This window comes from Ambystoma mexicanum, chromosome 2q (assembly GCF_040938575.1).
Source record: "Ambystoma mexicanum isolate Mex_15411 chromosome 2q, UKY_AmexF1_1, whole genome shotgun sequence".
NCBI classification, from domain to species: Eukaryota; Metazoa; Chordata; class Amphibia; order Caudata; family Ambystomatidae; genus Ambystoma; species Ambystoma mexicanum.
This window is the reverse complement of record NC_090924.1, coordinates 170,933,141-170,952,085: the sequence shown is the minus strand read 5'-3', so window position 1 is coordinate 170,952,085 and position 18,945 is coordinate 170,933,141. Positions and strand designations below refer to the sequence as shown.

Genomic DNA, 18,945 nt, shown 5'->3' with positions numbered 1-18,945 from the left:
CCAGTTGGCGAGACGTTGATGGCGGTCCTTCATGGTCCGTTCCGACATGTTGCCGCAAAACGCACAGTCCTTCTCCACGTGCGTCTTGTCCTCATGAAGGCAGTAAAGGCAGAAAGAGTGTTCGTCCTCCTTAAAGACGTTCTGCAGCTGGCATCCAGGGCAGACCCTGAACAGCTTTCCGGGCGTCGAGCTTCCCTTCTCCTGGGCCATCTCCGAGACCGGGCCTGAGAAGCTTCTGGAGTCCTCCGAAGTGTAGCTCGACGAAATCTTCACCCTTGAGGGGCGCAGACGAATCCGACACGGGTCCCCGTTGATCGGATGTAGGATCGGTGGAGCTTGAGGCTCTTTTGACCGAAAGAATCGAAGTTTTTGTGAAAAAAGCGCGAAAAATAGCACTAACGCTCGAGAGCAATAGCACGAGGATCCCAACACATGAACGTGCGGTAAAAATCTGAAGATGGCTGCCAGAGGCGGTGCTTAGGTAGAGGGCAGTCATTGGCTGTGGTCAGTTTGACGCAGAGACCAGTGATTGGTTATTACTACGAAAGACAGATCAGAAACGAAACTGATACTGGTTTTTTCTTTACCGAGGATTCCCAGCCTGACGACGGGGAATATTCATGAGCATGTGAATCCATGCCAGACCCCATGCTGGAGAAGGGCTATTCATTAGAGCCTCCAATGAAGATAATGGTGTGCTCACACCATCTCAAATGTTCCAGGACAGTAAGCAGACTACAAGGTCAATTATAGACGGAAGACGTTGGCTTCTGTCTGACGGATGAGGCATGATGGAGAATGGGGAGTAATCGGACGCAATTTAAAGCACCTAGGTTTCCTTTCATGTACGTGCTGCTAGAGAGCCGAAAGTCCAAGGTTGGGATAGTATGCCAACCAATCAGTGGGTTTAAGGGGCAACCTGCTATACAATGTTGCATAGACTAATCTGCTGCTATTTTGTCCGCTATAATCTGTACTATACGTATTTAGAGGTAGTTCAAAGCGTGCCCTACAGATAAGGGGCAGCCAATGATGTATTAATTCTTACATAGTCTATATGTGTATATGTTCCCTTAACCAATCCCTTCCTTCGATAGGTTTTATGATTTGCCACATAGGATGACGTTATAGACGACGCATATTGGGGTATAAGACCTCTATGTAATCAAACTACTCTGTGAGTGTGCGTGCATCAGTCAGATGCCTGTTAGTTCTCGCTGCTTTATTAAATGACAATAAAGTAGTACTTTGCCATATTCCTTGAATCTGTCTGGTTATTTGGTCCGAGATCTTTATTTGTAATTCCATCTAGCACAAGAGACGCTTCAAGGTGCTAGAGCACACACTGGTAACAGACCCCAGGATGCCTCATCAAGACTGCTAACTTGGACTGTTTTGTCACATTTTAAAAAACATTTTATAGAGAGCCTTTTCTGACATACTTTGTTTAGTATCCCAAAATGTGTTTACGCTAAAGGGAGAGAGGGAGGTAGGTACAGAAAGGAGAGGGAGCAGAAAAGATGGAGGGAAATTAAAGAGAGAAGCTATCCCCTTTCAGTTCAGTTTTCTTTGAGTTATCTTACCTTAACTGTTAAAATTTTAGAAAACCCTGAATAAATATACCTTCAAGCGGATGTGGCCTGGTCTCATTGTCCCAGGAGTATGTGGTGAGACAAGGTGAAACATTTTATTCATTATTTGCATTTTCAAGTAGCTTAATATATATGCCATATCTTATCCGGTTACCACTACAGACCCTAGATTGCAGCGTGGGTTTCTGAGGCCTAATCTGTCAGAGTTTAAAGCCAGCCCCATGATAGGAGCTAAAGAGCACTGCATGGTCAGAAAAATATGTGTAACCCATGAGTAGCATCTTATAGTTTCATAGTAACCAGATCACATGTTGGAGATTGGAGGTAGCACATATTTATAACAAAAACAAACTGGAAGCATAGGAACTAAACTTTTGGTATGAGATAGGGCGGAGCACATACTTTAGGAAGTGTATTGTTAATGCACAAAAACTGAACGGTGTACAGGATCTGCACATAAGGTAACTATTTAAAGAAGTTTTGGGCAGTCCATATTTTAGAGAATTTCAGGTGTTAAGACAGAGGGATTGTCTCTCCTTGCTAGCCTCAATCTTTGTCATCTGCAAGTGCAGTGAGAGTGAATTCCACTGTGGTCTCTGGCATCCCTAAGGGAAAACAGTCTTACTTTTAATAAAAGTATTTTATTGTTTAAAGCACTGAACTAGCACGAGGGCGGTGGCGCGCTGTTCAGGGTGTGGGTAGCCAGTGTTTGGGATGGCATCTTTTAACAGCAGAGCCGTACTGTACATAGGTGTCTGTGCACCATTCTGGGTTCATTGGGATTAGTTCTTGGTTAGGGTCTTGGGAGGCATCGATCTGACATTGCAGATACATGTAGCCGAAAGGCTTTCAGAGTGCATGATTTGTCAGGAATCTCTCTCCCTACAAAACATGCATTGGCAAAGCCAACAGTTTCGGCTTGTTTAAAGGTGATCGGCATTTGCCAGGCACCGCTATAAGATGCCCAGGTACTCTCATCATGTTGCACCTGCTACCATCAATAGCCAGTTAATACCACTATGGCAGTGCCTGGCAAGTGCCTTTTGCATGCCTGCACAAATGCCCAAACTGTTGGCATTGCCAATGGACAGTTCTCAGCTCACATGCTTTTGGCGGGTGTCACCTGCCTTGTTATTTCACCCACCAAGCTCATTATACACGTCTATTCACTTTAAGGGGCTCTCACCTACCCAAAATGAACAGGCTGTCCTCTGCATAAAACATACTCCTCTGTTATAACACGCTGTGTATAATTGATGTCCATTACCCTTTTGTCTAATTGTAACGCTCACCTGTAACTCTGTGGGGACGCCCTTGAAGAACTCCCTCGAACTTCAGAGAATAACTATTCCTGTAGAAAAGATGACAAGGAAACAACCCTCCTTAATTAGTGTTCCCTAAATAAATCTAACTCTAATAAAAACAAGGAGGGAATTAGTTAAACCCACACCAGAAAAAGCTCACCTTAAATTCTTTTTTAGTGAGCTCTCCATCCTGCATTCATACAGGGGTGCATGTCCTGAAGAGATGGTGTCGTGTGGATGCAAGGTAATAATTCTTATAGAATGACTATGGGCAACTAATGGCAGGGGGGAAAAAAGACACCCTTAATGGCAATGCCTAATATGAAATTTAACTGTGGAAGAAAAGAAAATCAATTCAGATGTTTCCTAATGAGGAAGGAACTAAAAAGTAAGTAACCGTTAATATCAGGCAGGTGAGGCAAATAAACGGTCACAAGAAACCACTCTGGTCTGAAAGAAATCCTCAATACACTAACCTAATAGAAAACAAACTAGAAATGATTACCAGCTGTGTGTATAAGTACAGTGGGAAATAAAAGGCCTGCCTCAGCAATGAGAGTAATCACAGGGGGGAATGGAGCGCTAAACTCGCAAGCTGAGGCAATGGAATTGCAGAGTGACACGAAACTACCTCAGTCAATGAATGTAACACAGAAGCGCGGTGCGCTATAACTCGCACTGCTGAGGCAAATGGAAATGCAGTGTGACACAAAACTACCCCAGTCAATGAATCTAACACAGGAGCGCGGTGTGCTAACTCGCACAGCTGAGGCAATGGGTAAATGCACAATAAAAGGAAATGAAAACAAGTCTGTGGCTAATGATTCGCTCGCAACGAAGTTCCAACTAAACAATCTGATTAAACATGGGGAAACCCCGAAAAGGTACTTGCGTGAAGAAATGCAGAACTTCTTACAGACTTCTGAGGAGGGGAACACTGGAAATAAAAACGTGGAGATGGGAAGTGAAAAAGGGAACAGAAACTAACGGGCTATAATCAGACTATGGACGGAGAAGAAATAATCAAGGACAGGGCTGAAAAAACTATGAAAAAAGGGGCAGGCTGAAGACTCTGACTAGAATTCTGTGGAGACGGCGGTGAGCGTCCGTACTGCAAGGCAGTCAGCAATGCGAAACGCGAGTCTCCTCAGGAAACGAGTACTTGTAACAAAGGTTGCTCAAAGACTAGACCTGCAAGATTAGTTCCTGGTTGGCATCACTATGCGGCCATTAAGGAAACACGAATTTCACATGTCTTCCTATATGGATCTAATAGGAAACTAGACCCCCTCCCAATAACAGAGCGATATTAACCCTTAAGGAACCATTGACTTAATCAGAGAACTGGCTGGGAATCATGACACTAATGCAGGTGTTTTTGTGGCATTGAATGAGGCTGAAACATGCAAGACGGTCTGGGTAGGTTTATAAATGGAGGATATTAATGTTTTCCACTCCAAGATGTTCATTAGTTTAGGTTCCTCACTGTGTTCCTATAGGGCCCACCTTTTTTTGGTGTCATGCGGTGTGCTAATGCCGCTGCCGCGCGTCTAGAGTGTTGCTGTCTTCATGGCAACCACTGTGCTGCTGTCAGATGCTATGGTCATGTTTGAGTCAAGAGCTATGCTATTTCTCTGTGTGGGTGACTGAGGAGCTAGCTGCCTGTTGCACCTGTGTAGTTAAGTGTCAGGTGATCAGTTTATTCAGTGTAAGCACATGTCTTTCAGCAGCAGATGTCAATGTGTTTGGGGGAAAACACTGTACTTTACGTCGTCAGTGCCAGGTGCTGTCCTGTCCAAGATGCCTCTATGCCTGTGTCTGGGAGCGTGTACGTGAGTTCCTCAGTAACGCAGGCACTGTGGAGCGCAGGTGTGTACTAGTGTCAAACACTGCCTCCTGTTTCTGTCGAGGGTCTTTGCTGCTGTCAGCTTGTGTCTCAAATGCTGCAGGTGTTTCTGTTAATCATTAATAAAGCCAGGTGCTCTGCCTGTATACTCGGCTCCTCGCGTTTATTAATCTTTCCTTTCTGATCGGACTGCCCTTGTTGTAACATGATGGCCGTGGTGAAGTGTATAGGCGAGTCCCTAGCGGGCTCAAAGAGAGAAAGCTCTGGCAGTCAGCCCAGCTGTGCATATTAATCGATATTAGGTGTTCACATAAACACACCTCACTCTCGATCAGTTACTTGCTCGACTATCCCAATGTTAGCGACGCGTTCATTGAATCATGATGCTTATAATTGCTTAATGTTGCCCTTATAGTGTGCCCCATATACTTGTTACAACCCCGGCATACGAAAAATAGGGCTGACGGACATGTGTCTGAAATAGTTTATTAAAAAGAAGTGTAGGATCGGGCACAGCCGGGCCTAGTAAAAACGAGAGAGGAGTCCAATGAGGTGACATTGATCTGCATTACTGTGAAGTTCCCCAGCTTTAGCAGGCTGCTGTCTTCCTGACATGCGGCAGGCCTTGGAAGTATTATCTACACACAATCAGATAACAACGTGGTAACTACATGAACTTGCATTTCTTTATTTGAGGTAAACACTGTACAAGAGAAATCACAGTAAGCAAGTGCAGTCCTGTTTAAAGGTGCTTTACAGTTAAGTATTGGAATTCGGCTACATCGATAATCAAATTGCTGAAGAGGGAAGTGGAAACATGAAAAGAGGACAATCCACACTAACCGTTAGATTATATACAGCAATATACCTGTGTGGTCTAGTAGTTTTATTACATAAAGGAGTCAACATTTATGTACAATTAGGAACAGAGGCGTTGGCTAAAGCGAGGGCTGTAGATTTCTGGAACACCTTGGAAAGATTGGAGGTGCTCGTTTATGGAGCTACTGAAGCCCTAAACAGTGGTTCACTTCGATTTATTTTACCACTTATAGCATGAACCTTGCACGAGTGCAGCACAGCGCTTTAAAACGTGTGGAAACGCCTATGAAAATCGAGTGGAGAAAACAGCCTGGCATCTGTCTGTGACTAAAGAGTGTTAGAAATGCAAACCCAAATATCAAATTCGTATGCATTTATCGAATACAAGGTGTGCAATGATAGCTGCTTAAGAAAAAGTGTAAATCTGCCGTCTGGGCCAATTCAGCCGCCATCATGTACGGTGTATGGGTGCCGCTGTCTTAGGGAGCACTGCGCTACAATTGCCTTCCTCGAAGTGAGGAGAAAGCTCGCCTTCCGTGCTCCAAAAACATTTGACCGTTTATCTTCTCTAAAAGGTTGACCCTCAGATTTGAAGTTTTCCATCCGATGAACGATGAAAAGCCACTGGAGCGTGGCTTTCAAGAGTTAATTATCGATCAACATGAATTCCGAGGCAGCAGCGGACATGTTCATGAAGGCTTGGCTCCAAAAAACGCAGAGAAAAACAAGTACGATCTTCGGAAAAGAGAGATTGAGCTTGACGTCACCGCAATATGGCTGTAGTTACCAAAATCATTAAGGATATCAGGGGTGATCTATGGGATATATAAGCGAGCACTGGCTATAGCGAAGAAGCGTGAGGTAATCCAGCACAAAGAGGAGCTGCTTTGGAGTCTGCAAAAAAATGGCGGCCTTGAGTAAACACACACAAACTGGAGAACCACCCAAATCATACTGACATCACTCACTGCACAGCCATTCAGGTGCTGCTTACATCAAAAACACTTGACCAACACTGCACAAATAACTATTTGAACATTTTGAAAGATATTTTAGACCAAAACGTAACTATTATATTAACTTATTTACTTTAAATACAAAATAGATTAAAATGTTTAACATAACTTCAAGGCTGTAGTAAATACTTTAAAAAGCATCAATAAAGTCAAAACGTTTTCTTAACATTAAAATATGGCAGCCGCCATTTTGGGAATAAAAATGGCTGACAAATTCACCACACAAAAAAAATTCAGCCAAAGAGTGCAAAAAGAGTTGTGAAAAATGGGTGGGAATGGGAGGTAAGTCCTATGCATTGAAAAGCATTACAAACCTACATTCAAAGTCCCTATTTCAAGCTCTTATGTTAAAGCTCTTATTTTAATGACAATAGTTTTGGTTTTAAAGGTAGCGCTTTCAGTGCCACATAATAGCCAAAACTAAAAAGGCCCCAGCTGGGACCCCGCATTTGGAAGCAGAGCCTGCTGGGTCTGTGAAGTGTTGCACTCCCACCTGCTTTCAGTGCCCATCTGCTTCATTTTACATTGGAATAAATGAAATTCCTTACACGAGACCTATCAGGATGTTAAACAAAGTCCCATGTGCTAAATTATCTGTGGGGTGTGCATTTCTACTAGACAAAATTCGGATTACCCTTCCTGAAACTACCGAAATACGTATCAGCGTTATGTAAGGCCTGTTGTTGTCATTTTGGGTGTGTGTTACTCCTCCTTCTCTTAAAAGTCTTTGCACACACACATAACATTAACCAGACCTAGGCAGAGCTGTAATTCACCAAGGCAAATCCAGTTTCCAGCCTGATCACACACATAATCTAAGTGAAAAAACTTGAAGTGACGCTAAGGTGAACTTTTATGGAAAAAAACCTCTTAATATTCTCCAGTTTTTGGAAGCTATGCCACCTTAAATCCGAGCCCCCTGTTGCACGCCCCATGAGTACAGTGATAAAATCACAGATGACTTCACCTATCAAATCGCATGTGACATCAATTATGAGCACTTATGACATCAGTGATATCACTGGAAACTAAAGCTCAAGAATATGATGCTAAAACTGTCCGGCAATGAACAAAAACAAAAAACTGTTCTCACCTGGCAGTGCAGGTGCCAGTCATCCATGGTCTCTTTCCATTCAATGATCTCCTGTTCAACAGCTTCCAGCTCAACTTGAAGGAAATGCCACATGATGGAAACATTACAGCCATTTACCCAGTTATGATTAATGGAGATGGTGTCCTCCTATTGAAAAGAGATGGAATAATCGGTCAGCTTCCGATCACACAAACATGAAAAACAAACTTAAAGAACATTTGGGAAGATTTTGTAACTTTAGTGAATGTTTTCTTCCTCCATAAGAGAGCCACCAGAATACTTACCCATCAAATGTAAAAACAGGAAGGCACTATGGATACATAAACAATTTGGCCATTTATTATATTTTAGGAAAGTTTCGATGACTGAGCAAATAATAGATTCCCTGGTTTTCCCCACTCCCTGGTTTTGTCATGGCTAAGGTTACAAGACGCTTTTAATAAGGAAATAAAAAAATGATTTTCTGGGTACATTTTGTCCTCATCCGTGAATGTTCATCAAATGTGGCAAGCCACTACCCTGGCCTCATCCAAACCCCCATGCTGGCTCTGGTACATTTTCATGGGCATGTTCATATACCAAACATTTTTTGAATATAGTTTTTATTTTTAGCTTTGGGCTTTCCACAGACCTCTGCGCTGCAAAATAATCAAAGAGTGAAGCATATCTTGAAATTATCCACTTCAGTTTTCAATATATATGCCCAGGCCTTACCTGTATTTGGAGAATACAATAAGCTTTTGCAGAATGAGAACAGCCAAACTGAAGATATAAATAGAAGCACCAACATATGCACAAGCTAAGCACACAAAATACAAGTGAGTGCAAGAAGCACAGACAACACGCATTGACAAAATGCTTAGCATGTGTATTTTTACAGAAAGCCCAAAGAACACTATCTCAGAGACAGTTCAATAGTTTTTATTAAAGTATTATGCAAGGCGCTCGGGCCGTGCCTCGCTCGCTTGTCTGTTTTAAGCATGTTCCCCCTTTCCCAGGTGTCCCTATTCCCCTGTTGGTATACAGAGCTTAGTGACCTCTACTGTGTATGGGCTACCTTGCTTTCAAAGATTCTAGCTCATTCCCGGACTTCCTAAACTGGGCATACGCTAACCACGATATCAGTTCTAAAGGAAATGTAGTGTTGTGTACACAGACACTCGAGTCCTACTCTCGCTCCTTCCTCTCACACCCTGATATTCCTTTCGCTATTGCTCGCTCTCCTACCACTACTCTCTTGCTTCCAACTCCTCCCCTCCTACTACTCCCGTCTGTCCCTCCAATGTCTCTTGCTCGCCTTTTAACTTCTGCCACCACCCTTCAATGTTATTCCATTCTACTTCTGCTCTCTACACCACTACTCCCTCCACATTCCTGCTCACTCATCAACACTATTAACCCATTCAACCGTCTACTCAGTCACCCTCCATACACTTGCCCTAACACTATCCCTCACCCTCTACTCTTTTTAACACTCTCAATCACGTAACTTACATGCACATTCACCACGCAGTCCACTGCCCTTACTCCTGCTGGTATCTTACTCTGCCACCTTCTGTTCCTCTGACCTCGCCAAAATAATCCACAACTCTCTGCTTCCTATCCCTCTTCTTATCCTCCCCCTCCATCTCTCTTTGGGCCACTGACCCAAACCAATCTAATCCGATCTTCCCCACACAGGAGGCTACAATGGTGACAAATTATAAATAGGGGGCTAAGCCTCCCCCTTATCCCCTTTCTTCCTTGTGGGTCCATTGTGCTGTATCAATGGCAGTCTGCATTGCCGAGTGTCCCAGTTCGTTTGGGTCCATGTTGCAGTGAAGTTCAAATCCGGTAAGTAACAGTCCTTGTTTGACTATGAAAGCCGCTCAGTGGCAAGTCTGTGTTGGGGCTGTTGTAGTGCGCCAAGTTAGTCAATTTCCATCACAGCTATCTAAGGAAAAACACAGAGTTCATGTAAAACAGAGAGGGGCTGGAAGGTGCGACCAAAGTCCTAAAGAAAAGGCACGCCCTGTAGTAGACGGCTGTGGGAATTAGGAGGAAGAGCTCATTCTGGGGGGGGCGTGGCTTGGGCAGCCATTGAGTAGGACGTGCTTCCTGTAGGGCTCCAGAGGATCCGACAAATGATCCGTTAAAACTACGCTAAAAAATGCTTCAAAAGTTCCAGGAGTAACGGCACGGGCGTTGGAACGTGCTCTGCACAGAGGGCAAGGATGGAGTGAATTGAATGCACTGGGCTGAAAGTATCACTAGATTGCAAACGCGGCCGCGAGATACATTGTCTCCAAGATGGCCGTCAACAAAAGAATGAAAGCAAAAGCCACTGGAGCGGCTTTGTAGGGCCGGCGGATGATTGAGGAGACGGACTCAGGCACAGGGAAATAACCCGGAGCTCCTGCGACTGCAAGCCAGCAGACTGTGGGGAGGTGCGCTGGACTGCGACATGGGCTTGGGCAGAGGCGGCCCGGTCCCGATGGCAAAGACAGTGCAGGCGTGGAGCGGGAGACTGGCACACAGTGTTGTGCAGCCCCCGAGCGCACGCGTGTGCCTGAGCGGCACACACATGAAGAAGCGGGCGGGTGCTCGCGCCAATTAAGGAGGCGGCGAGCACCGCGAAGTTACAGTAGCGCGAGGTGCGCGCCCGAACATCAGCCGATTTAAATGAACTCCAGATGGAGCTGCCAGCCATGAGAAACGAACAATGCCGGCATGTGGGGATGAACTGGAGCCCCTGTGACTGTAAGCCGCATGAATACCGGGAGAAGCTGGCACGTGACGCGGACCCTACAGAAGGTGAGTCGCTCCTGAAGGCAAGGGCCCGAGGGCAGTGGGAGCGCGAGGAGAGGGGCGGGCACACGGCGCTGTGCAATCCTCGCCCGTGTACAGCGGGAGCCCCATCGTCGCACTGACAAGTGTGCGAGAGAGGCGATCCTGATGAGGGAACAGGCTGGGAGCCCTGGAAGGCAACAGTGGCGCTAAGCGCGCGCCTGAATATGAAGCAGCAGAGCGCACCCCGCGCGGGGACATGGCAGTAGACGGGCCGTGCTACAGTGAATGGGTGAAGCGCACACCCAGCACAAATTCATAACCGTACCACTGTGAGGAGAAGTGGCGAATAGGACACGGCGGCACCCTAAAGAGCACTAAGGTGGCTGCTGAGGGTAGGAACAGACACCCGGCAGCAGAGACTATTGGAAAATACGGGGTATGGACACTGAATCGGCTCTAATGGAAGCGCCATTGCGCCCCTGGCAACGATGAGGGCCTGATAATGGGAGCTGCTGGCACTATGGAGGGCTGGAATGATCAGTGGGCCTATGAGAAGTGCAAGGAGTACACAGTGGACGTCACCACGCACAGCAAGGCATGCATAGTGAGCTCAAGCAGCTGGAGACACAGTGATGCGCTGCACATAAGGAGCCTGGAAGCTAGGTATCTATACCAAGGGGTAGAGTGGTCTCTAGGACGCAGTGAGACACTTTGATACGTGGGAGAACACAACCCACTCCGAGTAGGAGCCCAGTACACATAAGCTAAGGCCAGGGCTCCTCTAGGACGGCTGCCCCATACCAGTGGAGGTCACACTGGGGCCGAGCTAATACAGAAAAGTAGGACTGCACAACTGAGGCCAGTCAACCTCGGGTGTATAACTGAGGCTGCAAGATGACGGGCGAGGGGCAGTGAGCAAAAGCAAGAACAAGCAATCCACGATGGAGGTGTTCGCCAAAACACACCAATTGCCAGCGGCCACAACGCCTAAAGACTTGATAGCACCGGGGGAGAGTGCCGCAGTGCCCAACAATCATCAGATACTAGCGGCCATCACGGAGCTGCGAGACTCATGGGGGACAGCGATGTCGGACCTGCGCACTTCCCTGGATGCTAAAATAGACGCAGTAGGCATAGAAGTCACCCTGCTGAGGCAAGACATCAGGGGGCTGGCGGAGAGAATGTGCAGCTTGGAAAGTGCAGTGAAAATCAACACGGACACTAGCACTAGCAACGCAAAGGAGATCCACGTACTTAAACAACAGGTAGCTAACCTGGAGACTCGGGCGGAGGAGGCGGAAGGGAGAGCGAGAAGGAACAATATCTGCGTGGTAGGATTGCCAGAAGGAGAGGAAGGACAGGACCCGACAAACTACATTGAGAATCTACTCTTACAAGTAATAGGGGCTGAAAAACTCTTGCAGGGGTTTGCAGTGGAGCGTGCACACAGAGCCCTTATGAGGAAGCCTAGGCCTGGGGCCCCTCCCCGAGCGATCATCGCCAAAATACTGAATTATAAAGATCGCAAGAAGATACTGGAGTACTTTCGAAAAGGAGGGACGATTGAAAGGGCTTCAAGCACCATCACGGCGTATCCTGACTACACAATGTTGGTCCAGACGCAACGGTACAGCTATGTGGCAATCAAAAGGAGGCTACGCGCGGCTGGCATTAAATACATGCTTCTGTACCCTGCGAGATTGAAGGTAGTGCGCAAGAGCAAAATGTTTTTTTTTTTAATACTCCAGAAGAAGCAGCAACATGGTTGGACTTGCAGGGTTGCCCGGAACGGGACACGGAGCAGGCCCAAGAGGAACACGATAAGTGACTGGTGCACCGCATGCATACTTATAAGGCGCCGCGCAAGCACCTCAGTGGTGCCTAGACGAAGATTGATACTGTTGGGTGCGACTAAGCATGGCTAACATTTAGTTAAGATACCACTGACTGGAATGAACATTGAGGACTGGAATATAGCAATATGTAAACATGTGCAGATTGAGTAGTTATGCATAGTTAAACTGGAGCGAACAGGAGCGGCAGGGCGAAAGCACCCTACCCCCACGAATTATAGTTGTAGCAGTAGTAGGCTAGCAACTAGGGCGGCCTCACCCTGCGCAGCTTCGAGTACAGACAAGGGCTGGAAAGGGCTAGATGCAGGGGAGCCTGAGATCCAGGGATGGATCTGGGCAACAGTTAAGGGGTGTGGTGTTGGGACAGGGATGGGAGGCGGGGGGGGAATGGGGAGTTTGGGGTGTTTTTGGTTAAGGGGAGTTTAAAATTGGGGAACAAGTCTATACGGATTGGAATGAAACTCAGAGGCAGACTGCACCTGTGGGAGGAGGAATGGAAAGTGTATAGGCCATGGGAGACCTTAAAATAGTTACATGGAACGTACGGGGGCTCAATAGTTACTTAAAGAGCGACAAGGTTATGTTGTACCTGCGTAGGCAAAAAATAGATATTGCACTGCTGCAGGAAACCCACCTCACACGAGGGAGAATGGATAAGATAGCTGGGAAATGGAAGGGAGTGATGGTGGGCTCATCATACTCTGCTTATGCGAGGGGAGTGCTTATTTGGGTGGCGCCACATGTCCCTTTTCAGCGATTGCAAGTGATAGCTGAGACGGATGGGAGGATGGTTATATTGAGGGGACTAGTGGAAAATAGGGAGGTAAGTATAGTCAATACGTACGCCCCGAACCAGAACACAGCGGCGTACATCAGAACATTGTGTACTAATTTGAGCGCATGTGTGGGAAGTATGACGATCTGGGGAGGGGACTTCAGCTGCGTACTGAATCTAAGGATAGACAGATCGGATGGGAAGATGGATAGACCAGCCCCTTCCGCTAAAGCGTTAGTCATTGCTGAGGGACTTTGGTTTGGAAGATGCATGGAGAGTGAGACACCCCCAGGAGAGGCGATACTCACACTATTCTGCCCCACAGCAGTTATCCACGAGGTTAGACTATGTCTTCACCTCGCCTGAAATGATAGCGGAGATTATGCAAATAGAGTACAAGGCTAGGGTCCTTTCGGACCACTCGCCCCTGGTTCTCAAATGGCAATACTGCCCCCCCCGAATGTGAGGATCCCGACATGGCGTCTACGAGCGGAAGCGCTGAGAGACCCCTTCTTTAGGGAGGACGTGAGGGAGGAGATTGTGACTTATTTTTAAACAAATACTGGGAGTGTGGACTCGCCAGGAACATTATGGGAGGCCTTTAAGGTAGTGATGAGGGGAGTAGCCATAGCAAAATCTAGGGGCCTACAAGGTGGGATTCTAGCTGATCTACGGGAGACGGAGGAGAAACTGGAGAAGGCTTTAAGAGCCGGAGATGACACAGCAGAGAAGGTGGAATTGATACTCAAGCTACAGCAGAAACCTGTAGAACACTGGGACAGATTGTGTTGTGTAACCTCAATTATAAAAAATATGTAGAGAGACAGCATGCGGGTGGTGATAAGCCGGGGGGACTTTTGGCATGGTTATCTAAGAGTGAGACTCCCAGAGTCCCGATCAGGACCATAAAGAGAGAGGACGGTAGCGTAGCAGACACCCAAGAGGGAGTCAATCAAGCTTTTATGGACTATTATAAGGTACTATACAGAGATGATGGTGAAAGTAGTCGTGCTATGATGAGAGAAACGTTGGAGGACATAGGATTGCCAAAGATAAGTGACGAAGAGACAGAGGAACTAGATGCACCAATTACCTCAGAAGCGCTAGGGGAGGTGGTGAGGCAGCTGCCTACTAGCAAGACCCCGGGGACCGATGAACTCCCAAGTGAGTTTTATAAAGTGTACATAGAAGAGGTCCTTCCCCCACTGCTAGAAATGCTGAACGAAGCGTTTGAGACAGGAAGTTTATCCCAATCATTGAGAGAGGCCGTCATAATACCGCTCCCCAAGCCCAATAAGCCTGGGCACAGCTGCGGCTCCTATAGACCCTTGTCGATGCTGAATCAGGACAGCAAGATATTGACTGCTGTCCTAGCAAATAGACTGAAGAAGGTCATTGGCAAACTAATACACCCAGATCAGACGGGCTATGTCCCAAACAGAAATATTACCAATAACCATAGACGGCTCCATAGAATTGTTGAGAGTGGTGGCGAAAAGGATGAGGATATGGTGATTGTCTTTGGACGCAATAAAGGCCTTTGATTCAGTTGAATGGCCATGGCTGCTTGCAGCCCTGGAGTGTTATGGGTTAGGGCCTGGATATGTAAGGTGGGCAAAGATATTGTATAGCGATCCACTGGCTAGGGTTAAGACAGGATCTGTGCTATCGAAAAGGTGGCAGCTCAGCAGGGGCACCAGGCAGGGATGTCCGTGGTCCCCAATGCTGTACATACTGGTCCTGGAACCTCTTGCAATATACTTGAGACAGCAATATGACATAGGTATTGTGGTAAAAGGGGAGCGACATCTGATTTCCCTGTACGCTGATGACATGTTGTTGTACTTGCGATACCCAGAAGAAAATCTCCAGTACATTTTGGAAGTGATGGAGAGAGTTGTCCGGTATAGCGGTGAACCCCCAGAAGTCCAGCATGTTCCCATTGGGGAGGTACATAGGGATTCCAGCGAAGCGATTGCCTGTATTGCAGGTACCATGGGCGGTCAGCACTTTTCGGTATTTAGGGATCAATAAATACCATAATGTAGAAGAGGAGCATAGGTGCAACACAGAAGTAGCCATTACAAAAATTGAGAAGTGCATGCAATTCTGGGCCAAGCTACCCTTAGCAATGATGGTCCAGGGAGCAATGCTAAAGATGGTGGTTCTGCCAAGGCTTCTACACTATTTTGGGAATATACCGTACCTGATCCCCAAGAAGTTCTTCACCAAACTAAATAGCATGTGTAGGGATTTTTTGTGGCATGGCACGCGGAATAGAGTGGCGTTATGGAAGTTACAGAATTTTCATGACAAAGGTGGGATAAAACTGCCCAATTATGAGGTGTATTATGTGGCAAGCCAGTTGCAATATGTCGCCAAATGGCTTTCTGATGAGGAAACCTCGGAATCTAGGCTGTTTGGGTGAGATTGTGCACCATTTTATTTGAAAGAAATGAAGTGGGTACCCAGGGCGGAAATGATGGGGCGCCCTAAGATGCTGCTATTAGGGTGGAAGATATGGTGTAGGGCATGCCAGATGATGGAGAACCCGTCCCCATGCTCTCCGCAGGTGCCACTGGTTGTATTAACAGGGACAGATGTGCAGCTAAGAATGATAATCAGGAGCCACTGAGAACCGGTTGAGGTGGCAACAATGGGAGACATTTGGCGGGAGGGCGCTATTATTACTTTCGAGGAGCTGCGAGAAGAAAGTGGGTTGCACGAGGGCCAGTACATTACATATTACAGAATGGTGCAGCGAATTAAGACAATATGGCCTGAAACAGTGCTGGAGGAGGAACCCGATGCCACTATAGATATGATATATGATATAGCAGAGGGGGGTCATGAGATCTCCAGAATATATGAAATGTTGATGTCTAAAGTGGGGAAGGAAGTCACGCAGTTGAGGATGGACTGGGAAACGGAAGTTGGTGCCCCGATGGAGGATGGGATGTGGGAACGGGTGCAGGGGTATCATAAGAAGGTGTCTAGAAATGTGAGACTAAAACAGATACAACTATATATTACGCATAGGGCATACATGACACCTTGGAGGATATAGAGGTTTGAGAATTCAGGACGGCAAGCATGCCCCAAATGTGATGAGGAGAACGCGGGCATGGTTGATATGTTCAGGTCATGCCCGGTCATAGAACGTTTCTCGGGTGCAGTGAAGGAGAAACTGGGGGAAAAAGGGGTTAAGATTGTAGTGGACACAGTGTGGGCCTGTCTGTTGGGGGGGTTTCCAAGATCACGGAAGCTCAAGCATGTCAGTAAACTAAAGGACCTGGCTTATGTGCTTGCAAAAACGAGAATTGCCATGGGTTGGAAGACCTGCCATATACCAAATGTGGAGGTGTGGTGGAGAGATTTACAAAAATGGGTGGAAGCAGAAACCATGGTATGGCAAGAGGCTAGTAACACAGGGGGGAGGAGGAGACGGAGACCCTGATGGCCTGGAAATTATTGATAGCTGAGCTGTTTGGGTCAATTGAAGACCCGGCAGGCGTTATAGAAGGGGAGACCGAACCACAGGACGCAGAAACAGAAGTTTAAAAGAAACAGACTCGTAAAGGGGGGAGGGAAAGGGAAGCAGCGACTAGAATTTGTGGAAGTATAATGAAGCGGCTTAAGGTTGCACTGCTTGTTTGGTTTTGTTGTGTTAATAAATCAATAAAAAAAATAAAAATAAAATTTAAAAAATAGCTCATTCTCAGCTGGTTGAAGAGGTTAACAAAACGGAGGAGCCGGAAAAGGAATAGGAGACCAGAGACTGGAAGAGAGTTCCCTGGGCAGGGCAAGAGATGGAGGCTGGAGAAAATGCACAGAAGGTGGAGTAAGGAGGACACAGGAAGCTGCAGGTGATACTCAAGGGGCTGGGGAAAGTGAGATTCTTAGGGTGGGGGATAAAGAGTGGCAAAGGACTAGCAAAGGACTGTAAGAGGATTCAATCCAGCACTACAGCTAAGTCAATGCCTAGTCTGGGATACTGAATGGAAACCCTTATTGATATATCTTTATGTCCAGTTCATGAGTTCTGGATGACTACCCCTATATAACACCCCTCTCTTGGAATCCCCCTGACCCAAGAAGTAGTTCCGTTTTGCAAGTTTAAAAGGTTTATTTGAGAAAAATTAAACAATATATATATATCACTTTTATGATAAATTAATAATTAATATCACACTTCAGAACATGAGCAGTTAACAACAATAGGTAATGTTCTACTAACAAACTGATTTGATTACCCAGGAGTAGTATAAAGGATGAGGTAGCACGCTTGGGGATAGGAACAGAAGAATAAGGTGGTAGAGAATGCTTTATCTAGTTTCAGATGGATACAATGTTGAATGAAAATGCAATACAGAAAATACTCAATATGATTTTAACAAAACAATGTAATCACTTTTCTCTGGCAATCCACTCCCCCCCCTTATGCAATGTAAGTAAATGAAGGGGAGAGCACACAGTTCTTAGAAATGCAATCAAATGTAATTCAGTTCACCCCAGCAAGCTTAGACTACAGAAGTTTGAAACACAGGCAAAGGCTTTGAATATGATGACAATGCAGTGAGAAATATGCTGAAAATGCTTTTAATTCCCTTCAGGAGGTTCAGGGTGAGTGGTATCTAGTTAATATGAGTTCAGGCTCACTCTAGCAATGATTCAGGGATGGTTCTTAAGAGGCAGACGAAAGTTAGCAGTTCAGGCGAAAGCAGCTATCTTTTTACAAGTAAAGAAATCGGGCCAAATCGCGGCAAAATTCGCGAGTGCGAGAATCGTGATTACGGCAAGAGTATAAGGGGTAGCAAGTCGGTTCTAAGCTTGTTGAGGAAAGTTAAACCAAGTTCCTAGCACAAACGGTTCCAGAGATACGGATGATTAAATAAAGGTAGTTTTTCGGATTTGAAATTTTAAAAGTTCAAAGCGACAGGTTACAGCTTGCAGCTAGAAAATGACAGGTGACAATTAGGAGGCAGTTCTGGTTAGATTAAAATAGATTGAATTATATTATTTTAACTAAGAGATTGGTTCTGCACAGTTCTGCTAGGTACTCACAATATATTTTGAAATAGGCCTCCCCACGGATCTGGTCAGGTTTTGGACTGGACTCCGGTTCTGGTCTCGGCACTTCACAGTGATCTGGGTCAGCTCTCTGGTTCTGCTAACAGCGGTCTGGGTCACTCTGGATCTCTGGCCTCTGGTTCTGGATACTGCTCTTCTTTCTCTGGGTACAGCACTGCTTCTGGATCTTTCTGCACAGCTTTCTCTGGACCCAGCGCTGATCTGCACGGCTCCTGGATGCTGCTACCGCTGTTAGGTTTGCTGGATGCTGAGGCCTACTGAGAAGAGTTCTCAGTTTGTGGGTTTAGGCCCTTGCTTTGAGTTCTGAATCAAGTTCTTTGGAGTTTTAAAGTCTAAGTGTTGAATCTGGTATCTTCTGGATGTTGTATGGTCCGGCAGAGGGCGTTGCAGCAACTGGATTTGAATCTCCTCTCTAGCTTCCAGTGGCTCTTTTTATGTCTTTTGAAAGTGGGTGTGTGTGCAGCATCACTAGCCAGCCCCTCTTTCAACTGCACATTGGTCAAGCTTTCCGCACTGCTTTGATTGGGGGAAGGAAATGTGTGTCATGGTGATGCTGTAGGTTTTATGGGTCAGAGGATCCTCCCCTGGTCAGTTTGCCCACAAATCTATATTTGACCTAAAGACATATTTCATAGATACACAGTGGTTTGAAATTACATGCACCCATCACGTATCACATGAGGTATACTCTGTTCAAACTCTGATGTTTCTAAGAGCTTGCATTCAGAAACGGCAACATTTTGCGTTTTTTAACTGGTTTTGCAATATTGGTTTTCCATTAAAAATT

General features: G+C 46.1%; 1 protein-coding gene across 1 annotated transcript in view; it reads right to left on the bottom strand.

The window, feature by feature from the left end:
• Positions 1-18,945, bottom strand: part of JMJD4 (jumonji domain containing 4) — a 391,572-nt gene that overhangs the window by 140,437 nt on the left and 232,190 nt on the right. The window contains exon 5 of the mRNA XM_069647083.1: positions 7,671-7,817. Within this exon, the coding sequence (XP_069503184.1) occupies positions 7,671-7,817 (147 nt within the window). The remainder of the gene's footprint in view (positions 1-7,670; positions 7,818-18,945) is intronic.